Genomic DNA, 19,423 nt, shown 5'->3' with positions numbered 1-19,423 from the left:
GGGATGGCCCTGTAGTTCGGAATTACAGGACTGGTATATTTTGGGGTTGTAAGTAGTAGAGAAACTCAGTGTTTCTTTCCATCTTATGCCAAAAGTTCAGATACTTGTTCCCTCGTCTCTCTAGACATCCTTCCCACCAGCTGGGGCAGAGAGGGTTATTAATTAGGAGTTCTTTTTACGCTGCAGCTCAGTAGAAGTTCCAGTGCCTCTTTTATTCTAAGGAGCTCTGAAGAACCATCTCACCCCGAGGGGCATTCCACCAATGTTTGCAAACTCTGTTTTGCTCTTGCTAAAGCACCTGTTGTAGAGGTACAGCTGTGGTGACTGTTCAAGCCTGAAAGAACCCCTTCCAGTTTCGAGTCTTACTAATGGTGTGGAGTGTCTCTGGGCTCTTTCTTCCTTTAGTTGTTTGCTTTGCTTAGCTGGGTATTTGGGAGGGCGAGCACAGTTTATCCAGTGGAAAGGGACAGGAATAAGTAACTTTAAACGTTCTTTATTTATGGGGAAGGGCGTTTTCAGTCATCATGAAAACCTGCTTTCTTGGGGTCTTTTCTGTGACATGCGCTGCTCCTTTATTGAGAAGATAGTTTGCCAGGTTCCTGAGAAATCAAAGGCCTGAGGCCGGCTGCGAAGTAGTGTTTCCTGAAATCTGTTTGGGCAAGTATCCCCCATCAGCCCTGACTCCTGCTGTTCTCCGTGGCAGGGACTTTAAATGCTGTCCTGAGATTTGTTTCCTTTCACGTAATTTTTGGCAGCAGGATTCATCATGGGAATTGCAATAAACCTAGAGCTGGAAATGGGTGGCATGATACAAAGGTGCTTCACGAGCCAGTTCCTCTGTAGAGCTATTGTTCTTGCCCAGTAAAAATGCTATATGCTTTCCTACCAAGGCATAATTGCTTCTTGAACCAGGAGCTAATTTTCTGAAATAAACTGTGGAGGGACTCGGAGACATCTAACGATGTGTAGCTGGGGACTTTTTAAAGTGGAAGCTGGAGTGAGGTGAAGGAGGAACATGAAAGTTGTCTACATTGATTTTTCCAGTTAAAGTTTTACCCACAAAACGTCTTGGTAAGTTTCTGTGTTATTTCATAGAATCAGAGAATCGCGTGTTTTTCCAGGGACCCTTTTGTGTGAGTTCCTCCTGTGCTCAGAGCGGGGGTAACCACCACGGATTGCCTTGTTCCAGTCTTTTCTTGAGGAATGGCTTTATGAGATGCTGAAGGGGTTCTGAGCCAGCGGCGTCTGACGCGTTAGTATCACCAGGTCTGAGAGAGAGCTCAAACAACTGAACTGATAAAAACACCGCCAAGATTCTTATTGAATTAACCTTCCACAGCAAGCAAGGTATCCCACTCCACCCTGCCAAAGGCTTTTCTGTCCGCAGCAGGTTGCTTTGTGTGCAGCCTGGCTGAGCCCAGAGAAGCAAATCTCTTCCCGAGCTGTGTCAGTCCTTGACAGCAACACAGCCAGCAACTCCATTGTCCTAACGGCGCCGCACGAGGCTTCTGAAAGCTGTTCCTCAGCAGTGTTAGTGCATCAAGCCATCAGATCAAAACCTCCTGTGAATGAAAGAGTGTGTTTTGATACTGGTTCATTTCTGGCACTTGGCAGGTCCTTCAGCCACAGTTGCAAAACTCCTGGAACTTCACCACCTCAAGGTCTATCTTCACAAAGAGCTTTAGCTGGACTTCATTTGGTGCTAGTGCCAGCCTTTCATCTTTTCCAGTGATGACTTTAAAAAGCTTTTGTCCTGTAATTTTTTAAGAGTATTAAAATTCTTTAACAACTGCAATGTTCTTGTGTTTTTATTAAGCTCATTTCTGCCCTTTAATGTCCCTACAGTTCTGCCTTTTTATTAAAAAAAAAAAAAAATCAATCTCTTTGTAATATCTCTGGAAGAGTTTTTGGCTTTCTGGCTGCATTCATTAGCTTGAGCATAGCAAGTTTTAATAAATCTTTCTCTTTGATTTATGTGCAGTTTTCTCCATTGCTGTGATGACTTTGGCCTCTATTTTGAAATATATTGCTGTTTTCTAAAGCACTTCTTTTTGCCAAATTCTGTTTTGCATTTCCTCTCATCTGAGCTTTTTTGTACCTTCCAGTGCTTTACGCCAACTTTTGTCTTGGAAGCAGACACGTACAAATTAAAAGGTTCCAGCAAGCATCTCTGGAGCACGGGGAGAGTTTTGACCATTTCTCCTGAAGGGGCCACTCTCCCAGCCCTTCTTGACACCCCTTTGTAGGTCTCCAAGTGCTTCTCCAGGTAGGCATGTGCTTCTGGTAAAGGATCCGGCCTGTCCTTGAACATGATGCTAGGTCTGAATGAGGCAGCACTGTGAGCTGAGTCTGTGCAGTGCCCGAAGGAGCAGAAGCTTCAGCTTCTTCCAGCCGCCTGTGGAACAGCCGCCTGTGGAACAGGGACCATCAACAGTGGAGTGGAAAAGCCCACTGCTTATTTCTTCTTATTGTTTTAGGAGGTAAAAATACAAAACAGGCTAACACAGAGGTTAAGGGTCACCCTTATTGCCTTTCAAACTGGCGTCTCCCGTGGTGGTTGGGATCTTGCGGTGACTTGAGAACTTGGCACTGCCCTTAGTGGACATCACGAGGTTGGTGCCTTTGGTACGTGCTCAGCTTCCTCCCAGCCTGCAACATCACTTCCTTGTCCCAGGATGGCACGGGTTGTCTGAGGATGGCCTGTGGTCTCCTGTGTCGCTAAGCTGCCTTTGGATCAGTTGTGTTCTTGGTTCCCCTTCCAGCTTTTCAACTTCTTCCTCTAAGTTACAAATCTTTTTGAGAGGATGCTGGAGTGACTGAATCACATGGTGCCTTTTTACCACTGTGATCATGGCTGGTTAGGCCTTCAGGCTATGGTATTACATTGGATCTTGCCAGCTGAGCAGGTGGATCCTTTGATTTTACTTTGTTTTTGTTGGATTTCTGTTGGTACCTGCCAGGCAAGTGTGGCAGTTTTCCCTCCGGAAGGCGTGGATGTCTGCTGTCCTCCTCCCCACTGGGGCTGAGACAGACGCTGCTCCCGTGCTTGTTCCTTGGGGACGGGGTGAGCTGGCCCGTCATCTGCACTGGGGGGGAAAGAGCACGTTGACTTCTTGCCACGGTTTCTGTGCGTCTGAAAATGTATGGGTAGGTATGCTGGAGTAAAAATGCTTCTTTACACTTGAGTTGCGCTGGCAAATGTTGTAAGAAGGTGTTTCTGCAAACAAAACTACATTTTTTCCCCTCCTTCTCCAGATGAAGTCATAGGGGTATGAAGGTGTGCGAAGAGCATGGGGCGTGCATACCTGTTTGTCCTCTGTGAGGTCTTCTCCTTTGCCAAAACGGTTCCATCATTTGTTTTCTGGTTACTGAAGGTGTGTTTACATGTCTCCTGTTGTAAACCCTTGCTCTCTTGGGATGACCAGCTCCTCTGGTTGACTGATGGGTTGCCTCTGTGTTTTTGAAGGGGTTTATCCTTTGCTGTGTGGATGCGTCTGAGTTAGGGTGTGCTCATGGCGACAGTTTGGATGAATACAGGCTTCTGTTCTAGAATAAACTGGCCCAGTGTGACTTGAAGCCTGAAACTCGTGTTGTAATTTTGGCAGAGTGCTCGAGGTGACCACTTTAGAAGCGTGTTTTACAAGTGGAAAGTAACGCACACAGCGGGTGCATGCTCCGAGGTTGTGTTCTCTCCTATTGCTACATCTGGAGCAGAATGTCTGCAAGATCACATGTTCGTGAGTAACGTTAGGAAAAATGCAGAGCTCAGTTGCACCAGCGAATCCACAGCGTGGTTGCGCTGGCCTTCCCGAGTCGGCCAAGAGCAGGATTTGTCTCTGAGGGCTTGAACAATTTTGCATTTGTGGTATAGATAGAGAACCTTAATCTATAAAATATCTGCTGGAGGAAAAAAAGTTGTGCCCATTAAAAACAGGAACTAATTTTAGTCATTTGTAAATGACTTGCTAATGCCCCAGCTGCTCCACCTTCCACCGAGTCGTGACAGAATTCATACGTGGGAAATGTTCCTCTGAAAAAACTCATCTGCACAAAATCCACACGTGATTGTGCTGCGCCTGAGGAACGTGGCTGTAATGATTGCTCTCGAAGGGGCAGTCCTCTCTGCAGGATTAATCACTTATTTCTAAAAATACATGTGCAATTGTGTTCTGCTCCATGGAAGTGTGAGCAGTTGTTATGTGGCCTTTGTATCAAAAAGGATTTATTTGATTTTACAACAATGCATGGTGCTGCTGCTTTGTGCTCAACTGAAGCTTTGAACTGAGGTAATTCTGCTCATTTGCGTAAGAAGCGGGGTCTGTTTCTCTTCTGCAACCGATAGCTTCTGTAGATACTGTTACTCAGAATGCAGTACAGTGCAGAGAAGCTTGTTCAAACATGTGAATTGCAGTACAAAATACTACATGAGCTACATATAAAATACCAGCAGTGCGTGCACATAGCATGTACCCGCGAGTGCAATGTGTTTGTACAAAGTTTTCTGTCTTCTCTGAAAAAGCAATTTCATAGCCCTTATTGAGCGGTTAAACTTGTGGACTTCAGCAGCTTGACTACAGGTAAAAGCTCTTTGAATGGTCTTGCCTGATGCTTTTGCAGTGATGATCTGGGTATCTTCCACCTTTTATGTATTGTTTTTGAAATGGTGGCCTTGAAAACCCCCTGTTTTGTACCGGTGGAGGACTCTGCAGCGATGTCGGTCTCATTTGGTAACAGCCAGCTCGGCTGTAGGCACCCCACGAACATTTCAGCCTGATCAAGCACACAACCTAACAATGCTCCGTGGTTGCTTGAGCATGGACCTGGGGGCATCTCGAAGCATAGAAATGATCCACCGCACACCACTGAGCCAGGGTGTTTCCACAATGTTGCCAGCAGCGATTCTTGGCCTCAAATGAGTAAAATGCATCACAGAAACAATTGTATTTCCTTTAATGTAGGTACTGTTTGTGCCCTGTGCAGTGTTTGATACTTCTCGAGATCAGCGTGTGCCTCCTTACCAGCATTTTCAAATGACTTTCCCTGGCTCCAGCCAAAATGTCAACAAAACGTAGGACTTCTAATAGTATCACAAACCCGCTGCCCTTCCACTTTGTGTGATGTATAACTGCAAAGAAACTGGAGCCAAATTACAGTTCTCTGCCATCTGTTTTAGTTGATAAATGAAGGAACTTTGAGCTCGGTTCAGCCCTGACTTAGGGTCCTGGCATTGTGCCTGTTTAAGCCAGGCCAGTATCTTCACCCCAGTTCCTGTGTCATTTTCCACTTTGAGAGGGAAACAATCTTGTTTGCTTGAGCATCGCCTGTAGGAGCAATTGTGTTTTTCCAGATGATTTCTTTGGTTTTGGTTTTAGCCTTGGTACCTGTGGCTCACGCAGTGCTGTGCTCGTTTTCGCGCTCCCCTCTTGGTAGTTTCTGAACCTTTTGGTGGACTTCAGTTATGTGTGGTGGGGAATACGAGAGCAGAAGTCTGAGTGAGCTCAGTTTCTGTAACCTGAGTGAAGATCCTGCGTGCACTCTTGGGAGCCTCCGAACTATTAGTACCTGTGAAGCTCTGATGTGGCTGCGCTGCGTTGTGTTGCTCTTTCCAGTAGGCATGTCAGAAGAGATGTGGGGACAGCCGGAGTGTGGGCATGTTGGAAGAAGACGGTAGAATCTGGCTTCATAGCTTGCTCAGCAAACAGTGTGACCATGAGAAAAGCTAGCCCTGGACTACTGTGAATTCCGGAATATCAAAATCTCTGCTGAATTATTCTGCTTTCTAGCTAGTGCTAAAATACACACTGTCCAGTACCTCCCCACACTTCTCTTGCCTCATGTGCGATCCTTGCACAGCTGAGTTCCAGGGATCAAACAGGCCTCCAATCTGTGGACTCAGCACTTGTTTTACCGTGGTTCAGGGTAATTATGAATGAGGAGGGTAAGTCAGAAGGAAGTGCACGTGAGCGGTTAGCTGAGGAATGAACTGTCCATCAGGAATGAGAGTCTGGTTGGGGGGGTTTACTCCTCTGAAGAGCTACCCAGAAAATGTTCTTACCATCTGAAGAGTTGGCCGAATGATTTGTTTACTCTTTTTTATGAAACTTGACACCAGAAATTGGTAGAAAAATGATGTTGATTTAGGTGCTAATGAAAAGTAGGTGCAGATGATAGGCTCTGCTGTGTGTGCAGGGAACAGAGGGCTTCAGAAACATAGGGTGAGCGCAGGAGCTTGTTCTAGTTGAATGACATTATCTGAACGTCTGAGAAGCTAAGGAAGTAATCTGCCAGAATGTTCTTGTTCCTACAGGAAAAATAAGTGTTCCCCCTAAGACAGAGTTAAAGAAATGCCTTAAATGTCAGGGCAGTGAATTGGCTTACAGTACTGTGTTTCTATTTAAAGGCAGCCCAAACTGTCATACAACTTAAGAGTCAGACAGAAAAAGGTAGTTGGTTTTTTTCAGTACTTAAACATATTTCAGCTGCTGTGAGTTACTGGAAATTACTCCGCTTTCTCAGTAAGAAAGGAAATTGTCCTACTGACAGCATTGAGGGCTAAGAAGCTGTGAAAATGAGCATGTTGGTCTCTTAACTGTGTGTGCTTTCTAGTCATAGAAGATGTGAACTCATGACCTCTTTTTTTACCAAAACAGACATGATTAAAAAGTATAGAATTAACAAAAGAAATCAAAGCAACTGAAAATTGAGACTGGAACAGAATTATATCTTCATATAAACAGAAATAGTTATAAAACTTGTCAGATAAGCAAAACCTGCCCCTTTGGTATAAGACCGATTGGATTTACTTGCTTTGTATTTTGGTGGTATTTTGCATGGTATCTCATGTGCGGTTATCTTCAAATGAATTAATTTGGTTAGTCTGAAACTGTATCTCTTTTAAATCTGCCTTCAGATTTTCTTTTTCAGTTGTGGAGTGCTTGCAGAACTGCCAGGTGGCTTGTGTTTGGGATGGTGTGGGAGACTGCTTTCATGTTAGGGTCAGAAGGTAAGGCAGGGGGTATTAGATTTTTGTTTGTTTGAGGTTTGGTTTTGGGGTTGCTTGTGGCTGTTTTTCCCCACCTGGATTTGGTGGGTATGCACTTTAGGACTGGTCTTTTCTGTTAGCAGCCAGCAGGACAAATCAGCTGAATTACACTCCGGAGGTGACGTTAGTGCACACCCACAGTGGAGAAAAACCATGCAAGATAAAGTAAAATTCACTAATGGCTATTGTTCTTATCTGTATGGATAGAGAAGATGGAGAATACAGGGAACAGGGAGTTTGGCAAGAGGTTGTTTCTATATAAATTTAAAAAGCCCAGGAGAAACTTAGAAATGAAGGCGACTGGGAAGTGGCGCAGTGGTGTGGAGAGCTGAGCACCCTCAGCTCAACTTGGTGGGGTCTGAAAGCTTTCAGTGCCACAGCCTTGGGCTTTGCTGAAGGGTATTTGTGCTGGAAGAAAAGAGATCCCAAGAGCAAGAGAGCCCCTGCAGCGCTGCCTCTCCTTGCTGAAGGTTTCCCCGGGGTGCTGCACCATCCCCTCCTCCTCCTGCCACAAGCAGTGGGGTGCATCCTGTTTGGGGTTACTGCTGTGTCACTTCGAATGACACGTGCTGGCATGAGGAGGGGAAAAGGAAGCGGAGAGCCAAGCGAGTGATTACTTTGCCAACAGCTCCTTTCCAAAAACCCCCAACAAAACAAGCCAGTCCCAAACGTGCTGGTGGCACTGACAGCTATCGCTGTGCAGCACGTGAGCCTGCCTTTCCTGTTGATGCAGCAGAATAAATAGCTTCATGCGGTGCTGTTACTGGTTCTCAGCAGGATTCCCAGAGCACTGCGCTTCTTCGAGTTCCCATGTCTTACAGATGCTCGTTTGGATGGACTGAATAGGGAGAAAAAAGATGAGGTCAGAAAAAGCTTTTGAATGAGAAAGTAAAGCTGAGTCTGCCACTCCATAGGAATGAGATGAAACTATAAATGACTGGGTTGTGTTCATATTAGACAGCAGTGTGTGAGCTACAGGAGGTGCAAGAGCTGACGCTGAGCTGATCGGAGCTAGTGAGAAATGGCTTGTTCTGCTGCAGCCCCAGGCGAGTCCCTCTAGGAGACAGTCAGGAGTTGCCCCAGCCACATCTCTAGGCAAACTGTTGGCTGGGAGTGTCTGGAACAACATTCATCAAATCCATTACCACCAGCAAAAAGGGGTTTATTGAACATACACAAAATGTATCTATCTTGATTAAGTATGACCTCTCCCAGTGGAACAATGTAGGTTTTATCGAGTCTTTCTGTTGATTCTGTGAGCTGTGAGGCAGAGCTGGTTTGGAGTGCGTGCTCCAGCTTGATCTGCGATAAGGAAGGTGTGTGTTTGGAGTGAATTTCGGTACTGATAGCCAGGGAGGGCACGCTGAGCTGAACCTGCAATTCCTTTATCACAGACCAAGATGTTAGCAGTAAGAAAAGCTTTGTGGACATGCAGAGACTGTTTTCAAAAGATGCTCACTCAGAGCTTGCACTTACCTGTCTTGTGAACTTCTTGCAGCTGTTCTGCAATGGAAAACCCCTCTAAGATGGATAGTTGTGTTGAAAATGTTATTTTGTTTAACCATCACAGGGAAACAGCCAGTCCTACGCTGCCCTTTCCATTCCTGCCATCCTTAGAAACCCAAGACAGTGAGTATGGAGTGAGAGCTCAAAAACCAAAGCGGACAGCAGAAAGTCCGGGAGTACAGAGTTCAGCGTGGCAGCGAGCCAAGCACTCTATTGCAAACCCAGTAGAGCACTTTAAGTTTGGTTTACAGGTTTAGCAGCTCCTTTAAAATCAGAGGGAGCACTGGCTGGCTGCAAGCACGCTTATGTGCTGTTCCGCTTTGAGGAACCAAAGCGTTCAGGACCTCACAGTGTTGGTGCGTTGGTTTATTAGGTGCCAGGCTCTTCCATTATTCTGTCAGTCTATATTTTTTTGCAGATATTAGATGAAGTTTATGGTCATGTGGCTTGTACAAGCATTTTTATTTGTCCTCATGTCCTTAGGAGTTACATAAAAGCGAAGTCAAGCAATGTCTTTAGTGTCTGCTCTATATAGATCTACCTGAAATAGTTTCAGGTCACCTTTGCATGCTTAATTTGGAAAACAGTTGAGCAGCATGACTCTTGCCTTGGAGGATTGAGCAGTCTGGGCTCCTCAAAGTAATCTTGGGGCTCTTGCAATATCTATGCAAATCAAGATCTCATCCCTTCCGCAAATTAGGTAGGGGCCTGTTCAACTCGTAGAGCCAGTAAGGGAGTGATGTTCAGTCCATGGGTTGGAGCCAAGTTAGAAAAGTGTTCCCTCCTGAAAAGCAGCTGTAGGATGGATCCGGTCCACCTAGATAGTCATCAGTGTTATTTGGCAGGTCTATGAAAGTGTTCCTAATTGTTTGTTTCTGGTTCACAGCCTGGCAGCCGTCTTGAAATGCAGGGAATGTCCTGGTTACTAGTTCTGAGGGTTCACTAAGAGGGTTGGCTAAAGGCTTCCAGGTGCAGAGACATAGAGCTGTTGCTGAACCCAGCAACTGCTCTGCATGCAGGAGGGTTGCAGGGTTGGGCCAAGCATTGTATTGGATTTCTGGGGGTGTTGGAGGGTACTGAGATGGCGAGGGACCCATACAGTGGTGTCAGACGGGTGTTGGTTCACAGGGAGCATCTGTCATTAGCACTGGTGGGATATTGCTGTAAATGAGCATCACATACCAATAGCCCAGACTGGGATTTCATTCCAGAGATGTTAATTTGTTAGACTCGTTTACACAACCATCCCCTGTCCTTAGTTTACAGTTGTTCCTGTGTAACTGAGATGGGGTTTTGGTGAAATTGGAGGGGGGAATGAGACCGAGTCAGCACTTGGCTTAAGCCGTGTGCTTTACTATAAGTATGCAAGTAGTTTCATTGCTCCCAACAAAAATGCTCATGTGCTTGGCATTAGGCTTGTGTTTTAAATAAGTTGCTGATCCAGAGCCTAATATTTTTTTTGAGTAAAAATCTACCCAAAGCAGCGTAAGACTACAACTACACGATGTTTAGGATGCTACCAGTCAAAGGTTTAAGGTGGTATTCCTCAGGAAAAAATCTTTTGGCACTTAGTGCGTTTTAGTGACACGCTGATCTTAAATGTAGCCTTTGCTGGGAAAATGATCATCATCTGTTAATTTTCTGTGGCTGGATAAATGACCTGGTCCCTCGGCAAGGTGGACTTCGCTGTCGTCCTCTCCACCACCAGGCTTCAGCCTGAAAGCAGCATTGTGGGATTATCCCTACATCAAACCTCGGTTGAACTGAATGCATATAAATAGTTGTCTGCCAGCTTTTCCTATTACAAATACACACAGTGGGGGAAATTGGTTTACCATGTGCTGAAAATGTCTTTGATATTTTTAAAAGCCTGTTGCTATGGCAACCGGACCCCATGACAGAAAAGCTTTTTGGTAATAAGAAAGCTAAGATGTTCTGTTAACATTTCAGCAACAAAGCCAGAGCAAAGGAGCTTGTATTCTATTTTTTTCAAAAGCCAAGGAACAAGCCGACCCTCAGGAGAAAGCATTTTATCCCAAGATGGCTCGGACCTGGGTGGAAGGGCACACCCTGCTCGCAGGGCTCGGCCAGGGAGCGCTCGCTGCGATGCTCAAGCTGGGCTCGGCTCTCACGGTGGAGAGAAATCAGGGAGTGCGCGAGCATCGTGCTCTGAAACTATTGGGATGTCTCTTTCTTTTTCCATATGGAGAGGCTGAATTGATTCGATGGTCTGGCTGATGGGCAAGGAAACACGAGTTGCTTCTCGGAACTGGATGTCCCCTTTGTGCTTTGCTAATACAGAAACTGGCAGAACAGGCATTACTTTTTCTTTGACGCTAGGGCTTGCAGCCCTGTTTCCTTGTGTCTCATGACTGAGTGAATCAACACCTAATTAAACAGTCACATGAGGGACAGCGTAAAACGCTGCTCAGGCACTGATCATGGTGAATCTGGAGAGTAACTGCTTACATCTGCCTTCCTCCTCCTCCAAGGAACCCTGAGCAGCTGCAGCTTTGCTCCCCCAAGGGAACAAAGATCACGTAAAGCTTGGCTGAAGCAACGCTCCCTGTGCAGATAGATGAGAGCTGGGGTAGGGAAAGAGGAGACTTGGAAGTTACAGGCAAAATCGTGAGAAACTGGAAGGATCTGAGTTTGCTGGGGACGACTTAGCTGGGAGTTTGACGTTGTAGTCCTTGTGCGTTTGACATTCCTGGTAGTTTAGCTGAAAACACGAATGTTGGGCAAGGAAGTTCTGGGTGGTCTGGGGGGGATCCGTGATACTTGTGGTGTTAGTTGCAATTCTTTCGCTCAGAGCAGGTTATGCAGGGTCCGTAACAATCATTTTCCACCACTGAGTGGCAGATACTTGTGTGGAGATTTATTGGGCTCTCAATTATCACGCAGTCACAAGTGCAGCCACCTTAATCAATGACACGGCCGTGGCCTGCCGCCAGGGAATGCTCAAATCCCCATGCTGGACAACTTTCACCACCAAGGCAATGTTTTTTCCCTTTATAAAACTCATGAAATGAATATTACAGAGCGTTTTAGTCCGTGTAAACAGATGGCTGCCTCCACCCTGACATGGAGGCAGGTAGCCTCCACGCAGGTAGCGCGTGGGATGCTCGGCGCTGTGTCGCAGATCCCTCGAGGTCCCGGTGGTTTGGGTGCTGCCTGCTGTGGTATTTCCAGGCTGGAGCTCCTAGGAGAGATCATCCTGACCTGCCTGCTGCCAGCCTGGGGGTTTGAGCCCCGGAGAAAGCAGGGTCTGGGCAGCAGCCTCGCAGGGACCTGCTGCTGGCTGGGGTCCTGGGCACAGCATCGCCAGCCCTGCTCACCCTCCCCGGCACAGCCACACATCCATGGGTTAAAAAGGCATGGCATAAGAAAAGGTGTATGTTTACATTCTAGTCTTTTAGCCTTTAAAAAGTTATTTATTTCTTGATATATCTATCTTGTAAAAAAAAAAATGCTTATTTAGATGTGTTTACTCAGTGTTGGTGCAGCACTCACATGGCGTGTCAGGCGTAGCTGGAGTGCAGGAGGAACTGTTTATGCACCTTGCAGCTTTTTCTTTTATACCTCCTGAAGTAACTTACTGAGAATCTCAGCTGTCACTTGTGTAAAAAGAAGAAAATGGACATAGTCCTTATAGTTGCTGGGAAAAGCGTGGAAATAAAAGCCTTAAAGTTTCTCTAAGCTGGAGGTAGACATAGGAAATTCAAGGTTTGTCTGTTAAAAAAATGAAAATGTTAGGATTTCTCAACTCAAGTTTTGCTGTTAAATCAGGAATCATTGAAGAGTTTATTATTAATACTAGAATTGATAGAATTGAGTGGAGTTACAGTGATCCCTCCAAGATTTCTTCATTTTCATGACAACAGAATTCTTGCAGTCAAACTTGACTCTAATATATATTTTCCTCTTCATTGTATCAATATCTGTGGTCTCAGCAATAAAAAGCATCAGTTCATCGTTAAGCTACCTCCGCAATAAACTGCGCAGTTGGTATGTGTAGATCTGTGAGCTTGTTTCTGCTCGGCGGCACTGTGGAACAGTCACCTCTTTATCACACGAGTAATTCCCGACAGGGGTAGCTCAGATGTAACAGGCGATGCTGGTTTTCATGTGTGAAGTTTGCTTTATTGTCTAAATTGCTTTATTTTCCCCTCATGTGTCAGGGGAAAATAGATGCTGCACGTCACCGTGTGTCTTATCATCGTTCATGTTTTGAAGAGGGATGAAAAACAGAAGTTCATTTTATGCATGGATTTAAGGATTGAAGAATCTATCCAGGCATCTCCAGAATTACACAGCATAAAAGAGGGGAAAAGACTTGCCCTGCCAGCCCTCCTCTCCTACACTGTTAATTCTGTGTGACTTTAGAATAGCCTTTATTCCCACCAGCTCTTTATATTTAGCAAAAGCAATTTGTATTAGAACATTTTTTTCTTCTCAACTTGTCATTAAGCGCACACAATACTGAACTGTTTACACTTTATTTTTAATAGCTGCAGCAAAAGATTATTCTGCTCTGCACACCCCAGAGTGCACAATAAAATAGCTGTTTGGCAGGAGGAAAATGCCCTGTTGTCTTGCAGTACCAGTTGGTATTATGGAGGTTTGTTCTGTGTCTTATTTATAGTAGATTGCAATTGGAAATGTGATACAAAACAAACACCAATGTTCCAGTAGCTTAACCATGCATCAGGTTTTTACTTTGGCAGTTATTTTTATTTTAAGCATCTTTTATCATGACTTGAAAAATTACAGCAGTGAAGGGACAGTCAATCTGCTGAGGTCTCAGCATCCACATTCCTAAAAGAAAGGTAATGTTCCGTGTCGCACCCTCCAGGAATGCTCCCAGGCCAATCCGTACTTATGCTGATGCTCCTTTACGCTGCCTGGTGAGACAGTTTATTCCAGTCATGAGACCTCTTGCTGCTGGGGAGAATCCTCTGTATGTTTTTAAACTTTGGTTCTCTGTTGGATTTTTTGGGGGGTATTGCATATGAAAAGCACTTTTTGCAGTATTTGAACATCTAATTTCCTTTGAAGAACATGGGGCCTTGGTTTTGAAAAACCTGCAGACTGCTCACAGTGATCTTCCCATCATTTTGGCTCTGCTGACCTGTGGCTGGGCTGATGTTTGCGTGTGCAGGTGTGTGTGCGCCCCAGCTCTACACAGAGGGTTCGTGCTTTAGTATCGTCCACTCTTCCTCTCCAGCAGGGAGGGATTCTGTTGAATACTTTTTGCAGGGACACGAAACTGCACAGAAAGCACATTTTTTTTAAGCCCAGCTCAGTGGGAATCCTACTAAGGCGAGTATTTTGTAGATAAATGGTATTCCAGTATTTCTAGTCAGATTTCAAATAAAAACCTTATTTGTTTTTCCGTGGTTTTGTTCAGTATGACTTTCAGCTCCTACCTTGGTGCGTTACGAAGCAATGAACAGTTCTTGGCTTGCTTACTGGCTCTTTGTTTTGTGCGTTCGCAACACGTATGAGGGAAGCCTTCTTCTAGGAGAAAGACTGAAAAGACTCGTTAAGGCAGTGGAGATCGAAAATGAATCATTTCATTACTATTGTAGCCTGTGGTTGGAGCAGACTCTGTTGTTTGCTTGGTTTAAAATCAGATTATTTATACCCAAAAGGTGCGTATGAGCCTTTGTAGGAATGTTAAATGTGTTCAGAAATGCCTTTGGACAGATGAAGGCAGTAACTCTTTTTGGAACTGTTTTGTTCTGAACATTTTTTGGCTTTTGTATGTTTAACAATGAGCCCCAGCCCAGCATCAGGGGCTGCCCAGAATCCCGTGGGCTTTGAGGGGCTTCATCCTCTGCGCTCTTTGGTGTGACTGAACACCATTGCCCTCATCTTTCCCATCTGCAGTCAGGTAGACGTGCCTGGATACTGAAGTGTCCTCTCTGGAAGGTGATGAGCTAAGGCAGGAGATTTCGATCACATAATTTTTTGAGCTTGTGGTTTTCCGAAGCCAGATAACGTTATCAGCTCTGGTTTTCAAGTTCAAATATACTCACACATACAAAAGCCTGCACTTTTTCACAGAGATGGAGAGTATCGTATTCCCTGCCAAAGCCAAGTGCTGCCTGGGTGGCAAATGAGGGACTTCTTTGGAATTGGAAAAAAAACCCAGCTGCTTTTCTGTTGATGCCTTCCAGCGATAAATGTCATAGACCTGTTGCAAACCCCATGGAACTTTCACAGGACAGGTGACAACAAGTTACTGTGCCTGGAATTCACCTGATATTGTAGCATTTTTACTAACCCATGGCTCAGTTTGGGTGTTGCTTTTATTCCCCTTTCCTGGAAACAGTGTGGATAAGCAGCGAGGAGAAGCAGCCGAGGGGCTGTGCCGTGCCCCCTGCCCTGCGAGCTGCTGCATCAGCCCAGCAGGACGGGTTACGGTTCTGCACGCCCGCTCTGTGTTCCTCAGCTCTGCGCAGCTGAACCTGCTCTGAGCCGGGGCTGGCGGCCAGGAGGGCTGGATTTGGACCCAGGTCTAAAATAGCATACGTACAGGCTGGTGTGACCAGAGCACCTCGCTGTCCTCAACAAGTTAGAATCGGACGTTGGTTTGCAAAACTTACCTCCTCGGTTCCAGCTCCGTAGAGAGGATTTCATCGTGCCTGGGTATACACCGAGAGAAGAGGATGGTGCATGTTTAACCTTAGAGGCCTGGGTATTTTCTTGGATGTGGGAATGGTGGCTTTGTGTTTGATCCAGCACTGAGTACCTGAAGTCCTACCTCAAGCAATAAATATTCACTGATCTGCGAGAGCCGTATTTACTCTCCCTACGCTTTGGTTCTGTCTCTATTTGAAGAGAAATTCCTTCCAGAGTTTTTCCTGGTCAGTTGTTGGATGGAGGCTGGGTCTGCTTTCAAAGCACTTGTCTGTGATGCGCATCAGGTTACCCTGAGGTAAAATGGAAACCTTAGATGTTACTCTTGTAAATAAATGTTTACATAATGCATTGCACTGAACTTCTCACCATTGCATGCCCAAGAAAAAGGTCACTTTTGACATCAGTAAACTTTAGAGAGCGATGCGTTTGCCGCACAGGTGAAGAAAACCACTGTGCACAGCACATTCCTTTCCCTAGAGCAGGAAGGTAGGAGAGGTCAAATGTTATTCTTACAACTCCCAGGGCTTGGCTTTTTGAGCTTTAAAGGCAAGATTTGGTTCTAAGGCATGGGTCCTGTAAAGACCATGTGCCCAGCTTCAGTCGTGTGAGTGATTCCATTGAATTCCCTGGCAGCAGTCTTGGATGAAAATCCGAGTCTTGCATGTACGTCCGTGTGGGGTCAGGATCTCAGCTCCTCCTTTCTAAATGAGAACTTTCGTATAAAGCATTCATGGACACAAAGGTGGTGGGTTTGGATTTGGAACCAATTAAGGACCCGTCTCTTAGGTTAATTGTGGTTGTGTCAATACACTTGCCCGTCACCAAACACAAAAATATTACCTTCCTCTAAGTCAGCAGCAAACCTGCTGTTTTGTCAGTAGATTAAGGATTCCTCCTGAACTTAATCCAGCAGAGCCAGAACAGGGAGCTCAGTGTTCATCCTTGGTGGCAAAACGTCACCCAGGTGTGCTGGGATTGTTAGGTCTTGGGCCCACAGACAAGTGCATCAGCTCAGCCGCTCTGCGATACGGGGGGAACCATTGATAGCGCTGCATTTTTGTTGTGGGATGCGAGGGAACAGGAGAGCCTGGTGAGAAATGGATTTTTTGCTGCCTTTGTATTTGAAATATTGGCAAAACCTGTAGGTTTTCAGACACTGAAGCTACGGAGCTATGATGCCACATTCTCCTGCCATTATGTATTTCTTGATCTCTGTCCAAAGATAATCCAAAATTAATAGTGTGAATGATTAGCCCCACATATGCCTGTGACAATACTTGATGGTTTTTATCATGCATTGCTTTTTTGGATGCCTGGTTCCTTCTTTGCTTCCCTGTCTCTCTTGTGCTCCTTCCCCCACAATTTAGAGAAAGAAAGTTCTTTAAATAGTGAGGTTTTTGCTTTTGTGAGGTACTGTGCAGCCTTCCTAGCGCGGCCTGAGATACCACAAGAGCAATCCTGAAACCTTGTTTACAGCTACCAGGTCAGTGAGGATTTCTCCGGAGGCATTATTGCACATCTCTTTTTGTTCTATTTCCCCCCAAGCTCCCCTATATATTGTCGTCCAGTTGTCTTTCATGTTCCTGATGCCTCACTTGCAATATTAATGAGCCCTAATGGGGCATACAGTGCTTTCTTTGTTCGTATAGGAGCTGATGGGGAGGGGGAGCGAGTGCCGCTGCGATACATGGAACAGAGCTGGGTTTGCAAACGCGCTGAGGAGCTGGGAACCAGCGATGCAGAGGCAGACGGCGAGGGCCGGTGGCAGTGGGCACCTCTTCCCCCTTCCCAACAGGCATGCAAGTGATTTGCCCATCCAGAGGCCTTTATTTTGCCGGTGAAGCGGTGCGCGGGGTCATCGGCGGATGGCGGCTCCAGGTGGCACGCGCTGACAGCTGTGTCACATGATGGCTGTCAGCGCTGGCTTTTCCACCCCGCTCCTCCGACACAAGCATCCCGTCGCTTCCAGGAATGTAAAGGCCGGGGGTGCAGGCTGGAAGGAGGCAGTGTTACTCTGTCCCCTCCGTCTTGTCCGAGCAGGCTGAATTCCCGACGGTCGCGGCTGGTGGAGGACGGCAGCCCCAGTTGCCAAGGGACTGGGGTCATGAGACTCAACTCTGATCGCGGTCGCTAGCGGAGGATAGATGGGTCTGACATGTACGCTCCGGCGGCTGCCAAAGCAGCGCTTAGCTTCCCGATGAATTAGATCGATCTCCTCTGCAGCAATGCACTGGAAGAGACAAAGGAGCGGGGAAGACGGGCGGGATTTACTTGAGCAGAAATCCTGGGCTGTGCAAGAGAATGGAGGGGCAGGATTTGGGTTATGAAACTCCGGAGCAGCGCGAACGCAGCCCGGTGCAAACGCCTGTACTGCGCTTCAGCAAACTGCTTTCTTTAAGGTGGTTTTTGTGATCCTGTTGCTAGGATTAAGCCTTTTGCATTGCAGCATGGAGAGTCTTTTGTTTGAGTTAAATTCAGACCTCTTGATGTGTCACCTGACAGTCTTGTGGTTTTGGATGAATATGGCTCATTGCTATTATTAACCTGAGTTGGCAGCCGGGCACAACAGGAGTTTACAGGGATTCTGAAAAGTGGAACCGCTCGGGGGACAAAGATGCTTCCCAGGTACGGTCACTGCACACTTCTTGTGATTATTTTATTTATTTAAAAGCTTAATATTTGCACTGTGATGAAGCTATTTCTTTTCAAGAGCTGGGAAGCTTTTAGAGATATAGTTTCTTAATTATTCTTCTTATAATTGTCTACTAAATGACACCGATGTATTATGTTTTTCCCCCTGAACTGGTTCTATCTGTTGCCATTTTGCAAATGGTGGTGCAGGCTATTTGAATAATGTCAGACATTATTCATGTCAGACATTATTAACGTCTGACATAATGTTAAATGCTAGTGACGTTAACTGAAGGTTTGTTGTGTGTGTTTATTAAATTATTTCCAGAGAGCACAGAGCTTGTGTGTGCGTACGCGTGTGTATGTGTTTGCATATGTATTGTGCTTAACTCAGCTAAAAGCTGAACAGGTTCTTTTTGAAAGGACGCACATGAAATAGTCCCAAAAATATCCTATGAAGTTACTATACCAATTGTAAATTCTGAAGCTGTATAAATTGCACAGTTACTCAACATGCTACACATCTTTAACAAAACCTTCCAACCTACTTATTTTCAATATCACACTCCAGACTGTGATTAATGTGTTGACTAGACTGCACCTAACCTGCGTGTATTATGTCTTTTTTTTGGGGAAAGGCATCTGGCTCGTGTATTGGACTTCAGAGTATAAATTAAGTGTCTTAATGAGAGCCAAGTGACTTCGTAGAAGGGAGAAAAAAATGAAAACAAACTAAAGGCAGCTTCATATACAGTTAAAGAATTGAACAGAGCCAGGGACTTTGGGAGCCAACTGAAGTTTAGATCCAAGTTTATGATATTGAGTGTGAAATACCTGGCTGGCTGACTGTGTGCCTGCAGTGCAATGTGTGCTCAGTATAAGCAGCAGAAGTTTCCTGGAGCTCAAGTAGTGCTGCTATTCAAGGTGAGGATTGCTAAGCTGGTAGGTGAACGAGACAGATTTATCGGTGTAGCGTGGAGCTGACCTCTGCGGTGCTGCAGTGTCACCCTCCTTCAGGCAGTGAGAAGGGGGTGGCTTGGATTTTCTGTTTTTAAAAGAAACGTTATTTCCTTGTGTTAAACCTTAAAAACTGCTACAAGCAGTTACCTGCTCTGAGTGGTTGTCCCCAAGATGATCCACCCTCCATCAGTTCTTTCAGGCTACCCAGAGCGTCATCCCAAGTGCTGGGTAAATGCCTTCACAATCGATCATCACAAGCTTCCCCCTGTGGCCTTGGTCAAGTCCCAAACGTTGTGTTTCTCTGCAGAATCAGCAGGCGTTCACCACAGCAGTCACACAACCCTGAAATGACCTCAACTCTCTTGTAAAGACAATTATCTTGCAAAATTTTTTACTAAGTATAGGCCTCGTGGTTTAGGGATCTTCTTCCTCCTCACAGCCTTATGATCGTGTTATGTCACCAGCACTTAAAAGGAATCTCTCGCTGGAAATGCCAACTTTGCAAATTGGCTGAGCAGTCCTGATCACCCCAATCATGTGAATGCTGATAAAGTTCTTTCGTGTTTCAGGTGTTATTATGAAAAAAATAAACAACCTGCCCATATATCTTAAAAAAAAAGTTAGTGGATGATCTTC

General features: G+C 45.6%; 1 protein-coding gene across 3 annotated transcripts in view; it reads left to right on the top strand.

Moving 5' to 3' along the window:
• FNIP1 (folliculin interacting protein 1) overlaps positions 1-19,423 on the top strand; it is a 68,571-nt gene that overhangs the window by 4,640 nt on the left and 44,508 nt on the right. The window contains exon 1 of one of the 3 annotated variants that reach the window (XM_009562449.2): positions 17,424-17,821. The exons of the other annotated variants lie outside the window; for them this stretch is intronic. Coding sequence (XP_009560744.2) covers positions 17,811-17,821 — 11 coding nt within the window. The 5' untranslated portion in view covers positions 17,424-17,810. Of the gene's footprint in view, positions 1-17,423; positions 17,822-19,423 lie in introns of those variants that run through there. 3 annotated transcript variants of the gene reach the window in all.

This window comes from Cuculus canorus, chromosome 14 (genome assembly GCF_017976375.1).
Source record: "Cuculus canorus isolate bCucCan1 chromosome 14, bCucCan1.pri, whole genome shotgun sequence".
Taxonomy (NCBI): Eukaryota; Metazoa; Chordata; class Aves; order Cuculiformes; family Cuculidae; genus Cuculus; species Cuculus canorus.
This window is presented reverse-complemented; position numbering and strand designations above follow the sequence as displayed.